The 26,589-nt window shown below is 44.4% G+C and overlaps 2 protein-coding genes and 1 long non-coding RNA gene across 6 annotated transcripts in view; 2 read left to right on the top strand and 1 right to left on the bottom strand.

Annotated features, from left to right (window-relative positions):
* Nucleotides 1-1,357: 1,357 nt before the first annotated feature.
* On the top strand, nucleotides 1,358-5,653 carry LOC135239448 (proliferating cell nuclear antigen-like). Its single transcript, XM_064308111.1, has 6 exons — nucleotides 1,358-1,860; nucleotides 3,288-3,385; nucleotides 3,744-3,811; nucleotides 4,272-4,466; nucleotides 4,807-4,930; nucleotides 5,132-5,653. The coding sequence occupies exons 1-6, from the start codon at nucleotides 1,640-1,642 to the stop codon at nucleotides 5,206-5,208; spliced, it is 783 nt and encodes a 260-aa protein (XP_064164181.1). The 5' UTR covers nucleotides 1,358-1,639; the 3' UTR covers nucleotides 5,209-5,653.
* A 448-nt stretch (nucleotides 5,654-6,101) lies between these two features.
* On the bottom strand, nucleotides 6,102-6,528 carry LOC135239449 (uncharacterized). The gene is made up of 2 exons (XR_010325374.1): nucleotides 6,388-6,528; nucleotides 6,102-6,286 (listed from the first exon to the last, which is right to left on the bottom strand). It is a non-coding gene; the product is annotated as an uncharacterized LOC135239449 (long non-coding RNA).
* A 10,448-nt stretch (nucleotides 6,529-16,976) lies between these two features.
* Nucleotides 16,977-26,589, top strand: part of LOC135239597 (calsenilin) — a 30,823-nt gene continuing 21,210 nt past the window's right edge. The window contains exon 1 of one of the 4 annotated variants that reach the window (XM_064308369.1): nucleotides 16,977-17,252. In XM_064308369.1, coding sequence (XP_064164439.1) covers nucleotides 17,247-17,252 — 6 coding nt within the window. In that variant the 5' untranslated portion in view covers nucleotides 16,977-17,246. Of the gene's footprint in view, nucleotides 17,253-25,978; nucleotides 26,255-26,589 lie in introns of those variants that run through there. The other 3 variants (XM_064308372.1, XM_064308373.1, XM_064308374.1) reach the window with 3 other exon arrangements.

Here is a 26,589-nt window from a genome sequence, read left to right as displayed (position 1 = left end):
TTATACTTCATCTGTGAAACAAAAATATGTGTCCTAGGTTATAAGATCAAGAAATCAATTGGTTCTTTCTCCTGACATTATTTTTCTGTAAGTCTCAAGTGTGTGCAAAAAAAAAAGAATATGGTCATGCTGCCACCATCTGGTAGAAAGTGTATATCTGCAGCTTGCTCCTAATTTGTTTTTTCGTAGTAGGCTAGAGCAGGGGTTCTCGGTGCTGGGGTACCCCTTTTTATTACTGGTGTTCATAGCTTTACCTAGCTAACTGTCAGGTTTTTAACCTAACTTAATTTACCTAAACATCTTAACTGCAGCAGGTTTGGCCCTTTGATTTCATTTCAGTGACCAGGTTTCAACATGTTCAGCTATTTGGATATCTTATTTTGCCTGTCAGTCTATCATTAACTCTTTTTAAAAAAATAAATAAATAAATAAACAATACACTGAGCACGCTGGTGAAAAGTCCTGAGACAGCAGCATGGGGCATTATCTTTATGGCATGCGCCACTTCAGGCATAATTTGGTATAATTCGGCATAACAAGAAATTGCATTCGAGAGTAATGCCTTCACTATACAAAGACAAATGACATAAGTTATTACGTTCATTGCATACGAGACACAAATTATAATTTGTTTGTAATACGGCTGTGGATCGTGAAATACTGTCTAATTTGTCACTGCCATGGTTAGTTATTAACCATCTAGGGTGGCTAATCCAAAATATACGTCGGAGACAGAGCGTTCATATGAAATGGAGAGAGTAGGAGGGGCAAGGCGGTGAAACCGAAGAAGTAACGGGAAAGGCGCGCTCCCACTGACCTGTTCTATCTAGTAGTAGGAGACGAAAAATATGCTTTGGCGCGCTTTCCTGGTTTCGTAGGTTCGTCGGTCATTGGTCCTATGAGAAAATACAGCAGGCGTTCTTTAACCTACGGCAGGCAAACAGAGGCCATTTTGGCTCCAATTAACTAACACGTATGAACTCAATAGTAGGGATGCTCGATACTCAAGTGTCGACACAGTATCGAGCATTCAAATTGCTGATGTTTAGAAGTATTGCCAAAAAGACTTCCCCTAAAGGAAATAAAGATCAAATGATTTAGAGCCAAATAAAGTACGACGTTAAAAATGTATTCCTATCTCGCCCAGTAATTTTAGAGGTTGTTTGCACTTACTGTGATAGGGGACGCTCGACATACGGAGTGCCACATCCACTGAACCGTGTTTTTACAGTCTGGTTTTTCCCTGGTGGAGCCACAATGGACACCATAGGACACGCGTGTACGCAGTTTCCATGTAGGAGGAGTTAAGCGATGAGCGGAAATGACGAATCACGTAACTAAGAAAACTGGCTTTTGCGCGCGTAGTACCAGGCAGTTTACGTTGTGTGCCAGTTTGTGTGGTCGGGTATAGAGAAGCTGGAAGCATACAGCAAATTCTACATCCTAACTTTCAACATATTATCGTGCGGTCGACTGACGGAAACATTTTTTTAAATATATTTGCGTGTGGTACCCTTGTAACGTATCTATTCATCTCTTTACTCGGTTGATAAAGTAATTTGAGCTAACGTGCATTGCAACGTAGTTGTGTAGTTTAATTAGCTTTATTTAACGTTAACGTTTCAAGAACCGCGCAATAATGTTCGAGGCTCGGCTTGTCCAGGGTTCGATTCTGAAGAAGGTTCTGGAGGCGCTTAAGGACCTGATAACCGAGGCCTGTTGGGATGTCGCTTCTTCGGGCATCTCCCTTCAGAGCATGGACTCGTCACACGTCTCCCTAGTCCAGCTGACCCTCCGCAGCGACGGTTTTGACTCCTACCGTTGCGACCGCAATCTTGCCATCGGAGTTAGTTTGGCTAGGTAAGGGGGTAACTTTGCTAATGTGTTAGTGGTGTAAAATTGCCTGGTTCTTTCATTGGCAACAACTGCCAGATAGTTAGCCTCTTGGAAAACCAGCAATATTAACTGCAAGAAATGCATGTTTGTTTCTTGTTTGAATGGCAGATGGCAAGCTAATGCATCAAGCGGTTCTTTTTTTTATTTCAATCTATCGTTAGCTAACTTGTCTTGGTGCTTGCTCGACATGTTGGGACATGTTTTATAAAGTGTGCATGAGGTGCAGGAGTTGCAGTGCCGCACAGTGGTTGACAGTAAGCGCGCCAAATTGTCATCTGCTGTCTAGCGAATAAGAAGAGCTTAGCCGGTTGACCTATTTGCGAGCTAGTATAACATTAGCTACATCAATCCATAGTGGTGTTGCGCTTCTAGAAGTGAAAGTGTTTGTTAGCTGAACTGAACATCGCTGTAAACTGTTATAACAGCCCTCGTCGGCAAATTCAAGTCATCTGTATCCCCTGTCAGTTGTGTTAAAATTGTTCTGTTTGCTTCCTACTTGTTACAATTTTTTGTGAAAGTTTAATACTAGCTCTACCTATATTTGTGCCGCACATATTTTCGGGTTGACTGAGATTAGTTGGGCAAATTTTCCTCTTTGCTATTCGGTCTGCTTAAAAAGCAGGAAGTATATCAGACGTGACGTCATTTCGGCGCCAGTCGAACAAGAATATTGGTGGGAAATCTTAAGAACCCTGAGAAGTATCTGCTACACGATACACAATGAGATTGTTATTAATGATGTGCTCACAGTTAGTTGGTTTAATAGAGCAAGAATCTGCTTTCATGGGTCTAAGTGATTGGCTCAGGCTGTAGCATTAGTAGAAAATACCAGATGGCACTCTAAAGGTGGTTTGGGCTTGAAAAATCATAATTTTGTCGTTTATGTTTGACCATAACTGTGGAACTGTTTTCTCTACTTATTTAGGAAGCATATCTGTCGATTATATATGTAGAAGCTGGCATTTCTATTCCAAGGTGGTTCATATATTTTTTTTAGTATGCAATGTGGTTAAATTGTGCTTTGTTTAGTATAAGTTTTCACTAATCTTGAAATCTTGTGGGTAGTTTATTCCTTTCACTGAGCTGATCCACCTCAAATGAGGATCTGTGGGTCTGCAAATTTAATGTACATTCATCACATTCGGGTATAATCTCCTTTTCAATCTGTTCTGTTCCTACTTTGTTCTTTTGGTTATTCTTTCATATGGAAAGCCCGTTTTCTCGAACGTGTATGAAAGCTATACTTTCTGTGACAAACAATGGTTCCAAGCATTTTGGCTCATTTGATCGTTTGCATTGAATTCGGCCGTCTGTGATGCAGAAGCAGTGAGACCTCTGGCAGGGGTGGAGGTGGCACAGCCTGAGGGTTTGACCAGCACTTGTCTTTGCAGCATGTCCAAGATGCTGAAGTGTGCGGGCAACGATGACATCATCACCCTGCGTGCGGAGGACAACGCAGACACCCTTGTCATGGTCTTCGAGACCCCCAGTGAGTGCCTTCCCCGTGACTTAGGATACTCTGTCAGCTGCTTATTTTAGGATGGATGCTTTTATTCAGCTGCTGTTGCTGTTTGTTTTTTTTCCCTCATCCACAAGTACATTCTGGCAAGTTCCGTAGTCTTGAAAAAAGATTTGTGAATGCTGGGGGTTTGGAGGGCACTTGCGTGTGTGTTTTTGGGGTCTTTGTGTGGCCTCTAGCGATGTATAACAGAAGCTTGTCAGTGTTTGGGTGGACTTTCCTCGCTTCTATTCCTGGTTGGAAAATTTAGTCCAAGCAAAAATTGCACATGATGTTCCCGCTAATAACATAAATGTACAACCCCCCCCCCCACCCCCGTCTCTCTCAGACCAGGAGAAAGTGTCCGACTACGAGATGAAGCTGATGGACCTGGACGTGGAGCAGCTGGGAATCCCAGTGAGTACCGTTGCTGTCGCACGTGCGTTAATGGACGATATCCACTCCTCTGAGATTGTGACATCACAACAACCAGCCCAGCCCCCACCCTTAACTGCTACTCTGTGAATCCATGTTTTTTTTTTTTTTTTAATCGGATGATGTATATTGGCTAGCTCTCCTCTTTCCTGCCCCTGGAAAGTGCTTCAGATTGCATTTGGATATCTGTGAAAAGTACTACATAAATGGAAAGTTACTCACTCACCTCTGCATTCAGAGCTCCTGTGGCCTTGGAAAATCATGGAAAATACCAGAGAGTCACAAATTCCACACACCATATTATTGTGTTTGGAAAAAGTCTTTGCATCGTAACTCTAAAAATGTACGTTAGCAGTTGCGGAAAAGGCGCATTTCGTGATTTGAGGGGCACGGGAGCAGCGACGGTAACCCCTCTCCCACCCCCCTACCCCCCCTCTTTCAGGAGCAGGAGTACAGCTGCGTGGTGAAGATGCCCTCGGGCGAGTTCGCCCGCATCTGCAGGGACCTCTCCCAGATCGGCGACGCCGTCATGATCTCCTGCGCCAAGGACGGGGTCAAGTTCTCCGCCACGGGGGAGCTGGGCACCGGCAACATCAAGCTGTCCCAGACCAGCAACGTGGACAAGGAGGAGGAGGCGGTGAGCAGCTGGGGGGGGAGGGGGGACTTTAGTGGGAGGGGCCAGGGAAGGGGCCATGGGGCGGCGTAGCTCAGGAGGTAAGACCGATTGTCTGGCAGTCGGAGGGTTGCCAGTTCAAACCCCGCCCTGGGCGTGTCGAAGTGTCCTTGAGCAAGACACCCACCCCCTAACTGCTCTGGCGAATGAGAGGCATCAATTGTAAAGCGCTTTGGATAAAAGCGCTATATAAATGCAGTCCATTTAACAAGCGGGAGCCACACTGTGTCCAGGTCCCCGTGGCTGCAATGCTGATTTGCAGGAATGCCAGTGCTAAACCCCGCCCCCTTCCTCCTGTCTCCAGGTGACCATTGAGATGAATGAGCCAGTGCAGCTCATCTTCGCTCTGAACTACCTGAACTTCTTCACCAAGGCCACGCCTCTCTCCAAGACAGTCACCCTCAGCATGTCCGCAGACATCCCCCTTGGTGGGTACCCCGATTACAACATTTAAAATTTCAATATGTTTCCCATTGTTATTCAGAAGTTTCAACCCTTCTATTTGCTGAAGTGTTCACAAATGCAAATTTTACTGTTTTTATTATAGTAGTACGTCTTGTTCATGCAATAGTCATTTGTAATTGTTAGTAGTTGTCATTGTTTAATGACTACATTCCGTCTGTTGGCAGTGGTGGAATACAAGATCGCTGACATGGGCCACGTTAAGTACTACCTGGCACCCAAGATCGACGAGGAGACGTCCTAAAGCTGGAGCTGTCTGTGTAGAGGGGTTGGGGGGGGGGGGTTGGCATTGGAGGGGGGTCTGCTGGAGGTGTGAGGGGTAGATAGCCGGACTGACTGCAGTAGCCAGCTCTACACTGCCCCGCCCGGCTCTGAATCTCCTCGGTTTCTGCCCCATTCGACACACGCCGTGTTTGTCCGTGAAGCTGAAATTGCTGATTTACATGAAAGAATTTCAAAATGTTTCTCGGCAAAGAATTCGCGTATTTCAGTTTCCTGAACCTTTAATGTATAAATGATCTTTGTGTGCTGAGTGTTGACTGAAGTGAGAAGTCCAGCAGCATGAGTTACTTGCCTCCAATGTCACTCTGTTTGTCCTCCCAACCCCCCCCCCCCATATATGTTTTCTGCTCACATCCTTCTTTTTCCTTCCATTTTCTCAAATGCAGTAGTAAAGTTTTGTATATAAAGTGCTGGTCGGCCTCCTTTTTTTACTGCACGGGTGTAAGATGCTGTTTGAATGGAGTAGCTAGCTGCGAGAAGCACAGTTGTCTTCAGCTTTTAGGCCTAAGATAAACAGCCTACCTTTTCCCTCCACTTGTACAGTAATCAATGCTTTTGTGTTTTGGGGGGGGTTGGAATTTTCACAATCATACCCCACTGGCCCTTGGCAGAAGGCTGGCAGGCCTGTTCCGCTGTTGCCCAGGGGGGCAAATGCAGCCTACTATACACTTGCAGTTTGATCAGTAGGAGGGTGCATTTTTGATGCACCAATAATTTGTTAATGCGACTGTACCCTTTGCAGCAGTATATTCCCTTCACATTTGACATAATCAGTATATTTTAAGGTGACTTTATACACATTATTATTCTATATATAATCTTATTTATGCACTTGGTGGAATTAAAAAAAAAACATTATTTAGCTTACCAAGGCAGAAGATAAATGTTGCTCAAGGCTGGGTTACTTTTCTGCCCTTAGCTCCTGAGTGTTTTTAGATCTGGGCCATTATTTCCAAAGTTGAGTCCAAGGGAATGTTTAACTAACTGGCTTTGATTAGAGTTCTCTGTTGTGTTTAAGGGACACTGACACCCGTACTTATCTGGATATGATACCACAAATTCCTGCCATTTCATTCTTCTATAGGGATTGGTTTAAATTTCAAGAGGAGGTTTTATGCACTAGTGCCTTTTTAGTACTTACCTGGATTTGATACCACAAATTCCTGCCATTTCATTCTTCTATAGGGATTGGTTTAAATTTCAAGAGGAGGTTTTATGCACTAGTGCCTTTTTAGTACACTTCTATTCATAGGAAGCTCCTGAGCTAATTGGTAATACAGAATGGCATGCAGCTCTATTCATAGAGTAATTTGTTGCTCTGTGGGACCATGGAAACAAATCGAACGGCCAATTAAATTCAGAGATGGCTGCTCTGAATTCTTTCTAGGGACAGCCTTACCAAAAGATAAAATCACACTCACTGAATGTTGGCACACATTCACCTTCAATGAGTCATTTCTGTAATCATTTTTTGCGCATTTAAATAATAACGAATGTCAGCTTTGTATCACATTTGAATACATTGTTCCTGACTAAGGAATTTAAGCATTGTAAAATAAAAGAAATTGAAGGTGACTTGTGAAAACACGTGTGGACAGAAAAGAATAAAGATAAATATTCTATGTTAATCAGACCTACCTGCAAAGCCTTGGCTCTTGCATGCCTGCGTCCAGTATGCTTTGTGGTCGCGATCGAGCGTAATGCATAATCGTTTGAGCTGCACAACAAGCTATCAATCGTAATACAGGCAGCTGGACCAATCAAAATAGCTTCCACTGAAATACAACAACATTCAGCTCTGGGTGAGTTACCGGGACCGTGAGAGTTCCGTCTATTTTCGGTTTCATTAGGCCCTGTGGTCTGAGTGCCGATGTGAGAAATTTAACTTTACTGCCTTTAAAGCGGTCTCTCCGTAGCGCAGGAGCCGGTCCACCGCTGCGCAGCTGGATCCAGGCCGAGGCTCTGGAAAGCCCGTCTGCAAATAAATTGTTAGCGCCGAGGAGACCTGGGATCAGCACTTTAGCAATTTAAGATTGTGGGGAGCGCATTCAATTATTCATGCTCTCCCGGGGTTGTTTGATCACCGTGGCACTTAAAAAGTTTAGAGCTGCATTTTCAAATCCCAAATAGGCTGCTACTGTTAGGGCCCTGAGCAAGACACGTAATCTGAATATTAGCAGTAAATGTCCAGTTGTATAAACGGGTAATCTAGATTCGGAAAGAATGCTTTTCAAGTCACTCTTGGGCATCCGTTCGGCCTATAAATAATGCAGCAGCCAATCGACTTAAAGGGGCCTTTGATTACCGTTTTAAGAGCTCTTTCTGCCTGGTGCTGCACGAGCCAAACTGCTCAAGGGTTTTCAATCAGCCTTATTAAGTGCTTATTAAGGGGAACCGGGGCACGCGGAGTCCAAAATAGCAGGGATTCAATTTAGGGCGAAAAACTCGCGCTGTTGTTCATTCTAACCACCAGATGTCACTCCTGTTAATTTTTTTGGCTGGACTGCAACAGCGTTTATTTTTTTGCAGTCTCTGGGCCAGACCTACAAACACGAATGTCTGTGACTGAGTCACTGAGTGATGAAGTTACACCATTGGTCGGCCGAGTTATGAAGTTACACCATTGGTCGGCCGAATGGAGTGTGTTAGGTCCAGCCATATACTAGGTTTTGACCTGGTCTTGTTTACATTTGAGCTAAAATGTTCATACTTTTTATGCTGTTAAAATAAATACAAAAAAAAATCTGTTCTGTGCATGTTCTCAGTAAGTAGTCTCGTTATCATTTTCCATTAGTTTATAATAGTATTATAATTCTAATTCACACAAAAAAAATTTACTTTTCACCTTCTCACTGTGCGGGTAATAATGGAACATTTTCATTTAACTTCATCTTCTTAATGTTCATTGGTAGCAGTATTCCTTATTGCTCTTGGAGAGCCACAGCAGGTTGGCAGATTTTTTGTTTCCGTGCTAACATCAGTCAATACGTCTTACTCCAACATGACCGTGATCTGGTGTGTGATGAGATAATTCACCACTTGGTTAGCTCAGTGCTGAGAAACTGCGACTCCGACACACACCCAGGAGCAAGGCTGAATATACTGGTCTAATGTGTGTGGAAGAGCATTTCTTTTGGCATTTGTATCAGGCGTGTGTGTGTTAAGGATTGTCAAAGTGGGAAATGAACTCCCCACACCGAAGCTGCGTTATTATCAATGTTTGGACCTGTCGAAAGTCGAAATGGTGATGAAAGATATGAGAGCGCAGTGTTCATTTCTTCTTTTAGTATAATCATGATCACCGACATTTTATATAAAACTACAGCATGCCTTTTTTTTTTTTTTTTTTTTTTGCAGTTTTAATGATTCCAAAATGTTTTCCTGTTGAAGGTATTCTCGAATCAGGCAGACCACTTAACCCTCTCAACTGAATCCTGGCTCACTTTGAAAAATCACACCAAAGTGAGTTTGTATTAATTGATTATTGACCAGAGACTTATTCCACGAATAACTGCACTGTGATTTTACTGAGACACAACAATACAGAACAGTTGGTTTGGTAAAGGCATTAATTCTTTTGACCAGAGGAAGTCCACTCTTAGCCAAAAAGGGCCAGTGTGGGTTAACTTCACTCAAGAAGTTGAGTCTTCATTCTGGGACACTTGAATGAATGAAATATTGCATTTAGATAGAACTTTTCCAGATGGTGAAAGTTGCTGTACAGTGATGAACGGGACCTCACCTCACCCACCACGTGGGTGATGTACGACAACTATTTTGGTCCAGAATGCGCACCAGACATCAGCTGAGGATGGAGAGGGAGAGAATTTTTTTTTCTCCCAATTAAATCAGGGGATGATAAGGTGGCCAGCTGAGAGCCAGGTTTTGCCAGGACTCCTGGGAGCCCCCTGCGATGAGTCTCCTGGGGGTCATTAATGACCACTGTGAGTCAGGACCTCGGTTTAACATCTTATCCAAAAGACAGCACCTCCTACAGCATAGTGTCCCCCTCACTGCACTGAGGCATTGGGGTTTATTTGACTTCAGGGGAGATTGCCCCCTGCTGCCCCCCAACACCACTTCCAGCCGCATTTTAGTTTTCAGAAGGTCTCCCATCCATGTACTAACCAAGCTCACTTGCTTAGCTTCAGCCAATCGGCAGGAGTAGGGTGCTTGTAGTGTAGTTGCTGCCACTTGGCAGCTGAACCCACATCCGCCCTTTTTTTGAAGAAAACTGGACACCCTTGCTATCGACCCACCGGCTGCTGAGGTCTGCATTCCTAGCATTTGAAGTTTGTCTTGCCATTGCAGTCAAAACATGCCAATTTGATGCACCTTCTCCAAATTCACAGAGGGGCACGGCCAAGGACAGGTCTTGGGGCAGTGGATGTTCTGTACTGTAATATAGCACTGGAAGCTCCTGTTATCCTGTTACCAAGTGGAACCTCCTGCAGTTGTGGGAAACAGAGAGGACAGAGAGAGAAAAAGAGCAGCGGAGTTTGAAAGCTCTGTGATAAAGGTCCTGTGGATTAAGAAGGTGGGAAGTGAGTCACAGTCATGATGTTTCCCTTTCTGGAAATGGCTGTCAGGTTTGCACAGCAAGATTACCTTGGGAAGTGGAAGGGGACCCTAGACTCTGGATTTGAGTAATTAAACTGTCAGTTTAGTCAGTGGCAGATTAAAAAGAGGATTCAGTTTGTCCTCTGAGCCCTTCAAAAGCCTCAATATTTAATTAGCCAGCAGCCGATAAAGATGGAATTAATTGGGAAGCTTTAGGAAGAAGACCTCGCCAATATGGGCATCAGTCGTGTTTGTACTGAGGGTCAGGCGTAGGCAGAGGGAGAGCGGTGGTGTGCAGCATGTGTGCTTATCAGCATGTATGTGTGTGTTTGTGTGTATTAGCCAACTGTGACTGTTTGTGAATGTGAAGTGTGAAAGTGTTGTGTGTGTGACAGCATATGTTTTTGCTTACTTTGTCTTTTGTGTGTGTGTGTGTGTGTGTATGTATATGATAGTGTGTTTTTGCTTTGCAATTTTTGTATATATGCGTGTATGCACATGTGTTTGTGTGTGATATGTGTGTATTTGTCAGCTTAGTCTATCTGTGTATGTGTGTGTGTGTTTCTATCTGTCTGTGTGTGTGTTTGTGTGTGCATGTGTTCCTGTCTATCTGTGTGTGTGTGTTTGTGTGTGCATGTGTGTGTGTGTTCCTGTTTGTCTGTCTATGGGTATGTGTGTGTGTGTATGTTTCTGTCTGTCTGTCTGTGTGTGTGTGTGTATGTTCCTGTCTGTCTGTCTGTGTGTGTGTGTGTGTGTGCGTGTGTTCCTGTTTGTCAGTGTGTGTGTGTGTGTGTGTTCCTGTCTGTGTCTCAGTGTGTGTGTGTGTGTGTGTGTGTGGGCTCGTGCTCTCTTGTCGCCTGCTGTGATGTTGCGCTCATTCCTCCGTTCTGTCCTCCCGTGCGTCGCTCCCTCCCTCCCTCCCTCCCTCCCGCCCCGCCCCTCGCCTCACAGAACGGCTCTTTAATTAAGTAATAGCGGCTTAGCGGTGAGAGACGCGCAGATATAAGGAACGTGGGCGCGGTGTCCCGGGAGACGGCCTGTGAGGTCACTCGCTGATTTAAAGGGGCAGCGTCGGCCTGCAGGGGCCGACTGTGGCGTCCGGGCACAGCGCCTCCCATCCGGGCTGAGGCGACTGTGCTAACTGCGTTCCTGCTCTTTCACCCTGAGCACCGCTCTGACTGTGCATCGACTTAAAGGCAGGTGTCCTTTAATAAGTCCAGCTGAGTTTCGTGTATCAGAATGTAGTGCAGGGCAGTGTGCAAATGAGGCTCGCACAGACATGAGTCTGCTGAAAGACTCTTCATCTCAACAGGTCTGATTGACCAGCAGAGGGTCACTAGTGAGCCTAGTCGCGTCTGTACTTCCCGCTCCCGTCTGCTGTCTGTCCTGGACCCTCGCTGGTGGAATGACCTCCCCGTGGCGGTCAGAACAGCAGAGAATCTTACTACCTTCAAACGCAGACTAAAGACTCATCTCTTCAGGCTGCACCTCTCCCCACCCCTCCCTAGCCTATAGTTTAGGTCAATGTACCTAGTTAGGATAATACGATTATGTTAGTATATTTGGCAGGATTGTTTTTGTCTGATTAGGCAAATGTGATTCCAGTGCTAGTTTGTACTTGGTAGGATTGTTGTTTGCTGAACAGGTTACTCTACAGGGTTGGAGTCCTGATCGATGTGGTCACTTCTGGCACTACGATCTTTACTTCACTCTAGTGTGTTTCTTTTGCACCTCTGCATCTTGAACTAATGCACTTGTTGTACGTCGCTCTGGATAAGAGCGTCTGCTAAATGCCTGTAATGTAATGTAATGTAATGTAATGTGAGCGATGGGATACTGCAATGACCGACCAAAGCCAAGCAAAACCCCCTCCCATCCTTGGGTGAAATTGCAGCCAGTTATGCGTCACTCTGTGGGGCTTCCGGCCACAGTCGGCACCGGCATTGTGTATTTTGGTTTTGATTTTATTTCTGCCTGACCACTGAACTATGAGTGATGTCTTTTATGAGGTCAATGTGAAGTCAAGATCTGCCCTCAGGATTAAAGAGAATTTCCCAGTCCTGCAAAACACCAGTCTCTTTAATGTGGACATCCTCAGCTGTGTTTCTATGGGACTCTTCATTGTGGACAGCCTCAGCTGTGTTTCTATGGGACTCTTCATTGTGGACAGCCTCAGCTGTGTTTCCATGGATCTCTTTAATGTGGGCAATCTCAGCTGTCTCAAAAACTGACTGGACCTAAGAGTACACTAAAAAAATACCACAAAAAGATAATTGCATGAGATTAAAACATCGATTTAAAAAATGCAATTAGCTAATCTCAGAGTGTAATGGAAAATAACCAAGGTCCTCCGTGGTAGACGTGCCTATTGAGCCTGCCTTTGAGCAGGGTTGCTGAGATTATGTAAGGCCCTCCCTGCTTTTCACTGGAGGAATAAGCCCCACAAATAATTGATGCGAACTCTAAGGAACCCTTTGCATGTCGGACGCACTCCGAGGAGGCAGGCAGGCCTCTGGCAACATTAGCGCGTCCCCGTCCGCGCGCGTGTGCATGCGTGTGCGTAAGCGTGTCTGACGTGTGCCGCGGGCAGTGCTGTGGACACGTCTTATGGAACTGAAGAGCTTTTATTTCCCCTTTATGTTCCGAATATAGGGTTTAGCTTGACCTTCCTGGTTCAGTACCGAAATTGCTTCACTGCCTGACATCTGATGAGATCTGTTATTATATTTTTTTAAAGAGTTGTCACCAGTCGTAAATCCATATGCAACCTTTCAATGTGACATGACATTTATTATTTTTCTTATATCGCTTATTCTGAGAGTTTGTCGGTTTACGCAGCAGGGCCGATCGTGAAAAATAAACTGGAAGGAAACTGCATGAGAAGACTGGAAAGAGCGAGTGAGTGGGAAACAGGCAGATGGAGGGATAAAAGGAGAAAGAACAGAGACAGAGTCAGAATGTTAGAACTGAAGATACAAGCAGCAGATACAAATGTGTGTGTGTGCCTGTGTGTGTGTGCGTGTGTGTGTGTGTGTGTGCCTGGGTGTGTGTGCGTGTGTGTCTGTGTGGGTGTGTGCGTGTGCCTGTGTGCGTGTGTGCGTGTGTGTGTGTGTGTGTCTGTGTGTGTGTGTGTCTGTGTCTGTGTGTGTGTGTGTCTGTGTATCTGTGTCTGTGTGTGTGTGTGTGTGTGTGTGTGTGTGTGTGTGTGTGTCTGTGTGTGTGTGTGTGCGTGTGTGTGTGTGTGTGTGTGTTTGTGTGTGTCTACTTGCACTGACCAGTGCTTTTTTGACAGTGCATGACTGAAATCCCCATACTCCCTCGGTTGAACCTTGCAGAGGCTTAATTATCCCAGGACCTTAGATGTCTGCTGGTATATCGAGTGCAGTGGGATAAAAATAACCTCGGAATTTGCAGGGGTGAGGTGCTTCTGTGAGCAGGTCGGTATACACATTGGATGGACAAACCCACAGACGATGCAGTCATGTATGTAGGCAATCGGGTATAGGTCGGTGCTTACATTCACTGAATGAGGGTCATGGATTGTACACTGGATGCAGTATATCTCTAATGGTGAAACAGTTTTAACTATATAATGCTGTCAGTGGTAATGCATTTAGTAGCAAAAAGGAATCAAAATGAATAGAAAAAAACTGACAGTAGCAAACTTTGCTTTACATGTGTTTTATGTACATGCATATGGGTTCTCCAAAGTCACTGACAGACTTCACCAAATAGTGAGAGATACAGCAGAAGTCCTAATGAACAAATAATTTATCTATGAACTGTACAGGCGGTACTATAACTGCCATCTGACCATGTGAGCACTGTAGTTGTGTGGTTATTTGCACATGGTCTGATCCATTTGTATATTTTTTTCATACCAGACCTTCTCAAAACCTTTTTTTCCTCACCACTCACTCCTTATTTATGTATGCTACCATTCCCTGTGCTCATAGTACCTCTCCTATTTTTAGTTTTAACTCTGTCCCTCACTTTCTAAACATCTTAGGCACAAGAACTTAGCAACAGTTTCCACGGTAACAAAATCATCCTCCCATCAACACCCCCCTATCCGTACATACATACACACACAGACACCACTCTGTTATCAAATTTGAAATAAGCCCTGAACAGGAATTTATCTGTTTTACCAATGTCCTGTGCACACTTTTGCAGAGTGTTATATGGAGGAGGGGGGTTGCGCACTTTTTTTGCGAGTTTTTTGGATATTGCATGGGGGCTACCAAAACACATCCACTGCTCACATTATGTATAGTAGCAAGTGTGTCTATCTATGCTACAATAGACAGCATATGTTTTTATTTTACATAGACTTACGAGTCAATGCACAGTCATTTTTTTTACAGTGCTGATTGGAAACCTAGGTCTTCACTCTGATTGAATAATATTGTAGCAATGGACACTAGAAAGAGGCCAGGTGGATCTTGGGTAACACTCATGCTGTTATTGTATGCAGAGAGTCCAGAACAGAACATGCTTGGCTTAAACATTAAGGAATGCCTGTAGGCCATTCCCTGAGCATGACGTTCCTTTTGACAGTTACAGGCCTTCGGAACAAACACAAAGCATTCCGGGTCAATGCTCTGTGATGTAACAGAACAATCAGAGGAGTTAGCCCTTTGGTGGCTAGTTAGCCAGCTAGTTTTGCTGGCCACCGTTACACACCTCCTCAACTTAGGAAACTGAGCAACGACCTCGTTGGAGGCCCTAGCGAACACAGTCCTCACTCCCTCAAAGCCCAACCACCATGCTGAAGTCCTGCAAGGGCATGTGCACTGACGAGGAGGAGGCGAGCTGGACACAGCAGCAGGGGCAGGCGAAAGCAGGCTGGGTCCCAATGTGGACTCAGATGGAGGCAGGCTCTGGCAGGCAGCTGGAGAAGGGACACGTACTGGAACAGGAGGCTGAGATGTATCCAGGACCAGAAGAAGGCTGTTCGGATACTCAGTGGGGAGGTGAAGGACAGGCGCTATACTCAGGCGTGGGCGGGGACCACAATTGAGCTCGTACACCACGTCCAAGAGGCACCACAGGATGGTGCGTAGGGCCCTCCCAGTCACTGATGAGCCTGGTCAACCGGCCCTTCCCCTGGCAGGGGTTGTAGACCCACACCTCCTCCCCCAGCTGGTAAAGCTAACTGGGGCAGCAAGAGTCATAGTTCCTCTTCTGAGCACATCCCCCGGACTGAGTTGCTCACTGCTGCCCAGGAAAAGCTGCCCCATTCCTGGCCTTTGGTCCTCGAATGTTACCTTCACCTGACACCAACAGGCCCGTGTTAACTGGTAAAAGTCCGTGCTGGATTAATCCACAGGCCACATATGCACTGATTCAAACAAGAGATAGTAATCGTGATGGTTTTAACACAAAACTGAGTGTAAACCATCATGAGTACTTGAACTTTTATTTGAATTATTTTGCAAGACTCTATGTCTTGAAGAACTTTCCATTTACAACAGTCCTGTAAAAACTTAGCCCAACACCAGCAGAGAAACAACAGAGAATCTATGGTAGTCTAATTTCCTCATATTTGCAATCCAGTTAATCGGCATGTGACAGCACGTTTATTCACACATAAAGGAGGGGAAAAGCTATTTTGTTTCTGGCTCCTTGATCGGAAAAGTGCATTTTAATGAGTCAAGTAGTTATTCTTGGCTGTTCAAGGAGATGTTTCTCGGCAACTCTTCCCACACAGTTTCCAAAGACATCCACGGTGATACAAATGAGAGAGTTAATTAAGGTTGTGCGAGCGGCTAAAGGCTAACTTTTTGAATTAAGCTTTAAATTAAAAGATTTGATTTAAAGCTCCCTGTGCAGAGTTATTGGTGATTATCTGTGACTCCTGTGTCAGTTAGGTCAGTCTCTCCGAAAATATAGCAATTGTCATCATCATCATCAATATCAGATCGTTTCAGATCACAGTTTCATTTTAAAAATCCCCAATCACTCGAACTTAATCTGTATAGTTTTAAAACTTCATCTGCATGATCAAATTCTTTGCTCAATGTATATTGTCCAGGGTCCTTCCAACAATTCTAAACTTTTATTTTCTTTTTTTTTTTTACATGCACCCATGTGTCACATATTTTTAACGTTATGTTCTAAAGCCACAACAAACTGTGGATGAGTACGGTCTGTTGCGCCTTTGGGGAGAAGCCAAATTCTCATCCTGGATGTGGTCCGGCTTTACTCACGAGATGGGGCAGTGTGAATGATGTTGCGGTTCATGCTCCTGCGTCGGTGTGCTACGCCTTCGGTATTTATACTTCCCTCACTGAGTATCAGTTGTGTCCAGCCCAGGACAGAAATATGTTATCTTGGAAAGACTGACGAAAGAGTTGAACAAGCCGCTTGAAGTGATAAGTTTAAAAATGTAAAAAACCGTCCGATGAAACCGTGATATGTGCGCTCTTTTATCTGAGACAAGGTTGGCAGGGGCGTTCGTTCAGTCCGCAGGGTTGCTTGTTACTAGCAGACATCAGAAAGATATTTGGTCTGTGCATTAATCAATAAATCAATCAATTTTGATTGTACATTTACAGAACGTTTGTCCCAAGGAGGGAACAAGAACTATACGTCAATATAACGGCGACGCAGTGTTGCAGGTTAACGAGAGTATAGTGCAATTTAACCATGTTTCTATGATTATTTGAAAGTTGCAACGATAAGAAATCAAATACAATTTTTAGAATGATGTAAATATGTGTTGTACAGCCAGTAGCATATCGAAAGAAATTTCTTGAAAATCCGGTTTTTAATTTCCCCTGAAATATCCCCTGAGATTGCAGCACGTTGCTCCTAGTCATGCCAGCTGAGGTCGCCAACATTGATTGAAATACAAGACTGCAGTGGTAAGGAAAATGAGTTCAACTTTTTAGTTAAAAGAAATTAGGTTGAACTTAAAAAGGTGACCAAGGATGCGTCAGCCAACTTTTCTGTAATACCGATTTTGAAATATTAGCACATATTATGAAATCAGCTACCGTAACATCAGGATTGATGTTACGGTATTTGAATCTAATGGACTCTACGACCTTCACTTGGCAATTGATTAATTTTTCTTTGATGTGAACCACTGTTTAGTTAGCAGTAAACCCTGCTCATTGGAGGGGTATCGTCACTCCCACGTGCCCGTCTCCAGAAAACTGCAATGGCGGGGAACAGTGCTAGACATCGAACGAGTTAAAATGGGAAGGAACGGGATTTCGGGAGTGTCATCTTCGCTTGTTCTTCTCCATTAGCCTGCCCCCCGCCCCCGTCTCTCTCTCTCTCTCTCTCTCTCTCTCTCTCTCTCGTTCCTGCGAGGAGAGCGAGGAGAGAAAAGGCTGGGACCTTTATCGGCAGTCCAGCTGTCAAAGAGGAGTGAACAGAAAGTGAGTTCGGAACGAATCGATACAGCGCAAGTTCATACAGTTTCTTACTATGCAGGTAAACGGTTTATTATTATTATTATTATTAGTATTATTATTATTATTATTATTATTTGTTGTTGTTGTTGTTGTTGTAGCAGCAGCAGTAGTCTGTTTTCGATTGTACTTAAACGTTGAAGTCGACATAAACGAGAAGCCTTTTTTTAAGCCTGAAGACATAACTTCTTGGTTTAACCGAGTTGCTTCAGACTCTGAATAAGCCTACATAATGACTACAGATGTTGCAAAATGCTGTGCACTTTGAGCGACTTTGATGCAGAGATTTAGGCAATCACGGTATTTGACCCCACTTCTTTTTTATGTAGGGTCAAACACCGTGATTACTACGGTACCCCGCAAAATTGCATGTTTATTGAAAGGCAGGAAGAGGATGTCGTCTGGCACGCGCTTCTGTTTCTTGTAGTGTAACTGTGCCCAGCGACTTAACGCGCATCCATAAAACCCGCTGCACTTCACCTCGGCTCGTGCGCTTTGCGCTGAATTTGAGCGAGGGTAGGCGTGCACACGTGGGCATTTCCTTGTGATGTTGTTTTAAGCGCACACCTACTCAAGTGATATAGCACGTGCTACCTTCAAATGTAGCACATCGTTTGAATAAATCATGTGGGCTATATCCATATCTGCTCTATTATTTTATTTATAACATTTATTTATTTCAGGGAATCATAGGGTGTATTGTATTTAGAAGATTACATTTTTAACGAAAACTTCAATGTGATGTGAGACGCTGTTGTACCATCAGCAAGGCTTTTACCTCACTCGATAAATGTTATAATGCTGCTTGTTACAGTCATGGGGGTTGGAAAATAATTTCAGCAATAATTATTAATGGCATGAGTCAAGTCTTCCAAAAGTGGTTCCTGGGAACCCTGCTGCGTATGTTGTTTTATGGTTCAGCCAATTAGTTATGGTAAACCGAGACGCATCTGCGAGCCTCCAGTATTTTTGTTTGCGGGTTCAGGTTACTCAGAATTTAGGTTATTATTTTTACCTGTCAATCAATTAATCAATCAATTCAATAGTGTGTTTGTACAATAAGACCCCTTTTGCCTCACATAGCTCACTTAGCAGCTGGTTAGATTCAGGAAATATCTATTTCAGTAGGAACAAATCCAGCATACAAGTGGGCTCCCAGTACTGAGCCTGGAAAGCCCTTGTACACTTGAGCTCTGCACTGGTTTGAAATGTCACAGGACACAGGAGGGATAGGCTTCTAGGGGATCTAACTGGTTGCCACTGAGGTGGGGAAACAGCAGTTCTTCGGTCTGAGTTTTAAGGCAGACTGTGGGCTTATATAAGGCTAGACAGCCTCAGGTGAGCAAGCTTGTATGTGTGAGCCGGCTGCTGTCCGAGGTCCTGGAAAAGGAGCGCGGCTGAATTGTGTGAGGCTAGAATATTTTCACCTTACACACACACGCGCGCACACACACACTCACACGCACACACACACACACACACACACACACTCGCACACACACTCGCACACACGCGCGCGCGCGCACGCACACAAACACGCACACACACTGCTCACACCTTTAAGAGATTAACATAAATTCATATGGGTTCACATTCAATATAAAAGCGTGTAACACTTTCACAGTACTCTTACAAGAAGAATGTAGAGGGCTTACTGTATCAAAGGGGATAGACTCATGCAGGAAAGCAGTGTACACATGTCAAAAGGCTTCCTAAACTATTTCCATATTCATTAGGCTTTAAAGAGTTATCAGATCTGTTTGCTATTTAGTCACAAATGTGCTACCACTATATAATCTGCCTGCATAATCTTTATTGCCTCAGGGATGTTTGCAATGGGTTTTAATTTCCTGACAATTGCAAACAGAGGTCTAAACAAACCATCTGGTTGGTTAAATTACTTTTTGATGGAGTATGTGGTTTGTTTGTTTTATCAGCGTATTAGGACATGTTATAGTATAAAGGTTTAGTCTTCCAAACATCCTTTAAATATACAAGCTTACAATATAACAATATACATGATATAGAACATGTAAAATTTACGATAAGAAATTAAAAGGAAATTGCAGCATATATAGCACACAATGGATCTATAAACAAAAAATGTATAAAAACAGTTTAGAAATGTAGAAACATGGCTCATCATTTGGTGGCAACTGTAGATGTTTTTTCCATTCGTTGTTGGCTGCTGTTTGTAGTTGGCCTGCTTGTCAGTGCAGATAAAAAATTCCAAGCCCATTGTATAAAATAACAAGCTGTGGGAAGTCACAGCGATTTGATCTCATGCAAGGATTCATTAGTGCTCAAGGGCAGCTCTGTGAAAATAAAGGATCAGTGGATCCCTTTAACAGTTATTAGGTATCACGTGCATCTAATTGGCTGTTCAGATTAATTTAAAATTTTATGGGGGAAAAAAGGTAAAGTAGTATTTGCATCGGTTCCCCAGGCAAAGGGGTTTAATTGGATTTGCTGTACCAGGGACGGGCTGCACCGCTGATGCAAAGTTAATGAAGTGCTTGAAACATCCAGCCAAACACATTGTTTTATGTCACCGAATGTCTGGAGGTGGTTTTTAATGCCGTGCATTATTAATTAAGTGGTATTTCGGTTTATAGGGTCCTTTTTATAGTTTCTAATATACAAAAGTGCTGCAATGGTCAAAAATGCTAGCAGTGCTGCTTGGTGCTGTAGCAGTGAAATGGTGAGGCTTCCCAGTGGACCCCCCATGTGCTAGCAATAATTGACATTATTTAGTTTAACCAATCGAAAGACTTGCTGTCTATGACAGAACGCCATGGCTTGAATGCAGTCATTTGTCATTAACCTTGACTCACTCAAGTTGCGTAGCTGTGCTTGTGTGGAAAAATAAACACTTTCAATGAAGAAGATTGAATCTCGGGCCAACACCCATTTGGTCACTGGTAGCACAGTCTTGCTCACTTTCCAGGGCCACTGTCAGGGTGGGGCAATCGGGTATGTTGTCCCAGGACTTGGAGGAGAGGAGGGGGGAGGGAACGGGGGGGGGGGGGGCAATGGTTTCTGTGAACTTGTGGTAAATATTATTGGCCCAGAAATGGTATAACAATATAATTTTATGCCGGACCCGAGCCCTGTATCATACTCTAAGGTTTATGAACCCTCAGTCCATTCTCAATAGGCCTAGTTTTTGAATACGCTCTACAGAAGCAGATGGAATGATTTTTTCTGCAGCACCTAAAAACATTACTTCAGTAGCATGTATCACATTAAACTTAGCAATGAATCTTGTAGCCCTTTTTTGATGGAATTAATGAATTTTATTAATAGTTTCCCGTCAGTATGGTGCAGACGCAAGACAGTATGTTTATTGCAACGTTATCTCTTTCCATGACACTGTATTTTGATTGTGGTATTTATGCTATGCTTGTTTGTGCTATATTTGTAGCATTTCTGGATACAGGGGTCTATTAAATAAATCAAACTCTGCTATGCATATGACCAAATATATTACAGTAAACGCTTTGCTTCATCGACCTTTACTGCATGTGATAGCTTTGTCCAGGCCGTCTGCTTTAGATGGATAAGCAAAGGCACTGTAGAAAAGCCTCCAGAAAGTGAACATGCTTCTTGCTTCAGTATTCGTCCCCTAGAAGGGATAGACAGATGTAGGCATTTCTCAGATGCTCTCACTCAGAATGGCTTAGTTAGACAGCTTGCACATTCTTTTACTTTGCAATTCAGGTTAAAGGGATAGTTCACATTTACTCGTTATACGTTTTACACTTTGTTGTACGTCGCTCTGGATAAGAGCATCTGCCAAATGCCTGTAATGTAATGTAATGTAATGAACTCACCGCAAATTATGTGATAAATTAGGGGACACAAGATGACAAACCGTACGACTGCTCACAATTTTCCACTTGGGGGATCGTCCTCACATTACATTTTGACATTTAACGGACTTCAACATATTACATTTATACACGAAAGCCATTAATACAGCTGGATATTTTACTGAAGCAATTCGGGTTAAGTACTTTGCTCAAGACTACAATGCCAGTGCCCCAGCTGGTAATCAAATGGAGTCGGAGTTGCAAGCCCATTTCCCTTGCCTTTATGCTGTTGCTGCTGTTTTTTCCTTCAAAGCCAGATTCGGCCAAGTTACGTACATAACGCTCCCATCTGCAAAGATGCATTGTGCTAAAAATAGAATGGAAATGTTTCTGCACTGTACAACGCCATAGCAGAGAGGAAGAAGGACCAGAGGGGGTCCAAAGATATGCGCTCTGCACATCTCCTAGGAAACAGGTGATGAATGAATCGTGCAAGTCTCGCAGCTCTCGCTGGTCTTCATTATTGGGCAAAAAGTAGCCGGGTTATTCTCGGAAAGTAAACAAAGTAACCTGATTGATATTGATGGCTCTCCAGTTCCCTCGGCCTGCTCCCTTGCTCCCCCTTCTGGAGAGCTGCAGCAGTGCTGTGGCTGTAGGTTCTGCTGGGGCAGGGACTGCCCGTTACTGTGAGAGAAGGAAGCTTCATATGCCCTGGTAGTGGTGGGAAATACTTTGTGAGTGGGTCACAAACTCACAGAAATGATTCAGGAGACATTGTTGAAAAATTAATAAATGATTTATGCGAATCAACGATCCATTGACAGCCTGTGATGGGTCCACCCATTCTGGGGCTCAGGAAGATACACTCTTATATCATACACAGTGATGTTGTTCTCCCATCTTAATACACACAGAAACACAAACACACACACACACACACACACACTTGGAACTGCAACCCACCCACACACACACACACACACGCAGAATGTGGCACCTGCCAAGAATTGGCCAATTCAATCCTGCAGTACAACGAGCAGACATGGAGAGCCCAGAGGGTGCGTTCTGATAGGTCAGCCCAGACTCGCGCCTGCAGAAACGAGCTCTCTGACTGACGGACGTCTCCCTGCCTGCCCTCGCAGGCGCGTGGGCAGGCAGGTCGCTGGCTGGCGGTAACCGGGGGCGATGATGTGACACTGAGAGTCATGCGCTGTCACACGCACGGCTAACCCGGGGGGGGGGGGGGGGCAGAGGGCCGGTCGTAAATATCTGACAGCTAAGGGGATAAAGGGGTCAGACAACAAGGAAGGGGTCAGGTGGCAGGAAGCTGGAAGTGCTTTGTTTGGAAATGAAGGGTAGGTGAGAGTTGCATTATGGGGTAGCAAAATCAAAATTTCAATTGAGCAGAATTCTCATTTCCGTCTCAACTTTTCCTCATTCTCCAACATATAATTTTGGGAGGTGTTTGGGATGCCTGTGTTCATTTTTTTACCTATTCTTTTTCTATTACTCTGTTCTCTCCTGTCTTTTTACTGAATGCCTTCCCGTTCTTCCATTCTGTACCTTTCTTTCTGAGAGAAAGATAGTGTATTACTTTTGGTCCTAGGATTTCCAAGTTTCGGATATTAGCCGGGACGTCCTGTATTTCACCCAAAAATATTTCGTCCCTGTACGGGACGCCCTTCATCTCGTATTTCCTGAAATCCTGTATATCTTGGCAACCATCAGTGAGTTACTGTTACAAACACTGGGAAACAAAGCACCTGCTTCTTCGGTTAAAAAGCGAGCCGTGACATCGCACTCTTATGAACAACCAACCAAACTTTGGTTTCTCTATGGTTACCGTGCACCAAAAATGTAGTTCATTTGACAAATGACACCCTGCAACCTTGTATGTTTGCTCTATTTGTGTGTGAGGTTTGCTTGAATATGTGCAGTACACTAGTTCATATGGTATGTGTGCATGGGTGCGTGTGTGTGTGTGTGTGTGTGCGTGTAACTGTGTGTGTTTCTACTTCACTGGCTCCCCATAAATAATTCAGCATGGCCAGGTTCCTAATTCAGTCACCTTCAGGATGCAAGCATCTTGGTGAGAGAGAGTAAGACAGGAGTAACTAAAGAAAGACAGGAAAACAGAGCCCAGTCCATCACAGCTTTTATTTAAACACCACCTTACAGACACTTGCTACAGTAATTAACATACAGCAGCCACACAAGGAGAGCCTTACGTAGTATTCTCCACTCCTACTGCTTGTAGCCTTGTGTGTGTGTGTGTGTGTGTGTGTGTGTGTGTACGTCTATCTGAATCTACACATCTTGAAAGCGTGGGCTTAAGTAGTCACGCGTGGTTATTGTTATATAATAACCCCCCCCCCCCCCTCTGGTCCTCTGTTTTGCTGTAGCATGTTCAAAAATAGCTATGCAAATGTCGGCCGCGTGAAACAGTTCTCCTCATTATTTCTTCATCTCTATTCTGCCCCCTTGACTTCTATCCCCTTCTGATGATTCCTCGCTCCTTATGGGTAGGGGATGTTCCTCAGGGCGTAGGGATGATTTCACTCCCACCCCCCAAGCTCCCATCCCCCAATGTCCTCACTCTCCATCCGAGTATGCCACATGGCAGATAAACAAAGACTCTTTTGTCGTGTGTGCCTTTGTAGCGGGGAGAGACTTAATTAGTACCCTTTCTCCGACAGTTGTGTGATGTTTGTTTGGGGATATACAGTGTGTAGATTATAGCCCTCAGAATGAAAGGCTCTGCACTTTTTTTCTTTTGCTCGTCAACACCGGTACCCTGAAACCACGCAGCCTTCGTGACTTTGGAGCAGACCTGTGAGAGCAGCAGCTCAGGTTTTGGTTATCAGTGAGTGGCCATCCCAGACCACCCCCCCCCCCCCCCCACGGTTCTATAGGAGTGCGGCACTGCCAGCGAAAGCGAGCGTTTCTTCCTTCGTGCCTGAGCTGCGATGCAAACTGCTCAGCGGTGTGCGCTGGCTCTGCGTGGCTGTTCTTCGACAGTCAGCGTGGACCCGGTTACTCAGTGTCGTGCTGCACCGCGCGTAGCCGAGTTTAGCCGCTGTAATGCTGTTAGGGTGGGGAATGATGTCACTGGTCTACAGGAAGTTTTCCCGTTTATCAGAGCTCATCCTCTAATGGACATGAAACCGTGATAAAGTCTCAAACCGATCAGGTCAATTGCAGCGTGCTGGAAGTTGGAGCTGGAAGTAACGTCACAGGTTTAAACCCAGAGACTACAGATCTGCACCACACCTGGAACACCTACCCGAATCCGGGTAATGAGGATAAGTGGTTCCAGTTGTTATGCAGTTCTGTGGTTTTAGAGGTCAAACCTGCGGCCTCCAGATAAGCTCACTGCAGCTGACACATCATCTTTCCAAGGAGCATGTATTGGCACTTACGACTGGCACTCCAGAATAGAGAATTAGATGCTGATGTAATTGTTTCCTTATCTCTAATTGTTGGCAGAATGTGAGTGTTTGTGTGTGTGTGTGTGTGTGTGTGTGTGTGTGTGAAAGAGAGAGATAGAGTGTATGTGTCTCTGTGTGTGTGAATGTGTGTTTCTGTGTGCGTATGTGTTTGTTTTTCCTACATGTATGTTTGTGTGCGTGTGTGTGTAAATGTGTATGTGTGTTTATGTGTGTACAGGTATGTTTGTTTTTGTCTACATGTAAGTTTGTGCGTATGTGCGTACATTTGTGTTTATGTGTATGTTTGTTCTTGTCTATGTGTATGTTTGCGCATATGTTCGTACATGTGTGTTTATGTGTGTATGTGTTTGTTCTTGTCTATGTGTATGTTTGCGCATATATGCGTACATGTGTGTTTATGTGTGTATGTGTTTGTTCTTGTCTATGTGTATGTTTGCGTGTATGTGCGTACATGTGTGTTTATGTGTGTATGTTTGTTCTTGTCTATGTGTATGTTTGCGCATATGTGCGTATATGTGTGTTTTTGAATGGTTTCTTGCCCGCCTCACTTTGTTGCTCTGCAGCCACTGTCCCTCCCTGATATTTTATTGATGCTCTTTTTAAGGAGTCTGAATTATTGAGAGCGTTTCTAAGCGGACTGCATGCGCTGTTTCTACTTTCACTCAAACAGGGGACGGGAAAAAGCCAGGGACTCCCCAGATATTTTACCCCATTTTTTCAGCCGTGTGCGGCCTACCCCCAACAAATGCGCTCACACACAACCCACCCCCTGCGCACGCACACACGCACACACACACGCACTGCCTCACCCGCAACACACACCGAGTGCCCTAGATACACACAGACACAACCAAACACACACACATACACACCAAGAATCCTACATACACACAGCCCCCTACATACATATGCACTAAAACACGAATGTGCAACCCACATCACACACATCCAACCCCCAATACCAGCGGTGCACAACTCCGGTCCTGGAGGGCTGATCTGCATTCTGGTTTTTGTTCCAACCAGTTACCTTAGTTTTAATTTTTTGACAGCTCTAGAAACTACGCTGGTTCACTCCCATGCTTGAGCATGGTAAAATCTTTAGGATACACAGGCAAACTGCAGCTGTAGCTGGTGCTTATGCAAATGTCAGATTAAGATATTATTGAGCTAATTAAATAATTAAGGGCAGAAGTTGGCTCATAATCCTGAAATGGATCAGCCCTCATTGTGCACACATCGTACAAACTCGCTCAGATGGCCCAAACACTCCCACCCCTGGTCGCATGTTTGCTCTTTGAGGTGCTTGAGGTCACCCCAGTTCAGGGCTGCCCAACTCTGCTCCTGGAAATCAACCGTCCCGTTGGTTTTCACTCAATGCCTAACAAAACGCACCTCATTCAGCAGCTAGAGATCTCATTGAACTGCTAATTAGTAGAATCAGGTGTGCCAAATTAGGGTCGAAATGAAAACCTGCAGAACGACGGCTTTCCAGGAACAGGGCTGGGCAGCCCTGCCCTAGTTTTAGCTTTTTTAAATGAGAGTGAACAGTGTTGCCTGAAGCAGACAGTGTGAGCTGGGATCTCCCATGCCTGTGCTCCATAGAGCTGCAGCGTCTGCGGATTTCATTTCAGTCAGCAGCTATTTAAGGTGTGTGGACTCCTCAGCCAGTCAGTGATTTAAATGACTCATTTAAGTGATGAAGCGCACAAACGACTATCAGAAGCTGCAGCTCCTGACATCCCAGAGCTGAAGTATCTGTGTGAGTGAGTAACAGTCTGTGTGTATGTTGTGTGTGCAAGCTGTGTTGTGCAGTAGAACATGTGTATTGGAGGGTATTCTCCTGCAGTGTGGGAACTTGCAGTTGTTCCAATGACCTTTGATATGCACTTATAGTACGTCGCTTTGGATAAAGGCGTTTGCCAAAAAATTTTAATGTGATGTGATGTAGAGATGTGGCCAGCCAGGCTGAATTGGTAGGAATAACACCCTGTGGATAAACCCAGGCTCTGACCTCAGTGAAGTCACACAGTGCGGAAACAGTGACTGTGTATGAGATGGAGTGGGCCTGCCCAATATAACCATCTCCTGCAGGGCGGGA

The sequence above is a fragment of the Anguilla rostrata genome, chromosome 14 (genome assembly GCF_018555375.3).
Source record: "Anguilla rostrata isolate EN2019 chromosome 14, ASM1855537v3, whole genome shotgun sequence".
NCBI lineage: Eukaryota > Metazoa > Chordata > Actinopteri > Anguilliformes > Anguillidae > Anguilla > Anguilla rostrata.
Note: the sequence above shows the minus strand (reverse complement) of the source record. Positions and strands in the feature narration are given on the sequence as shown.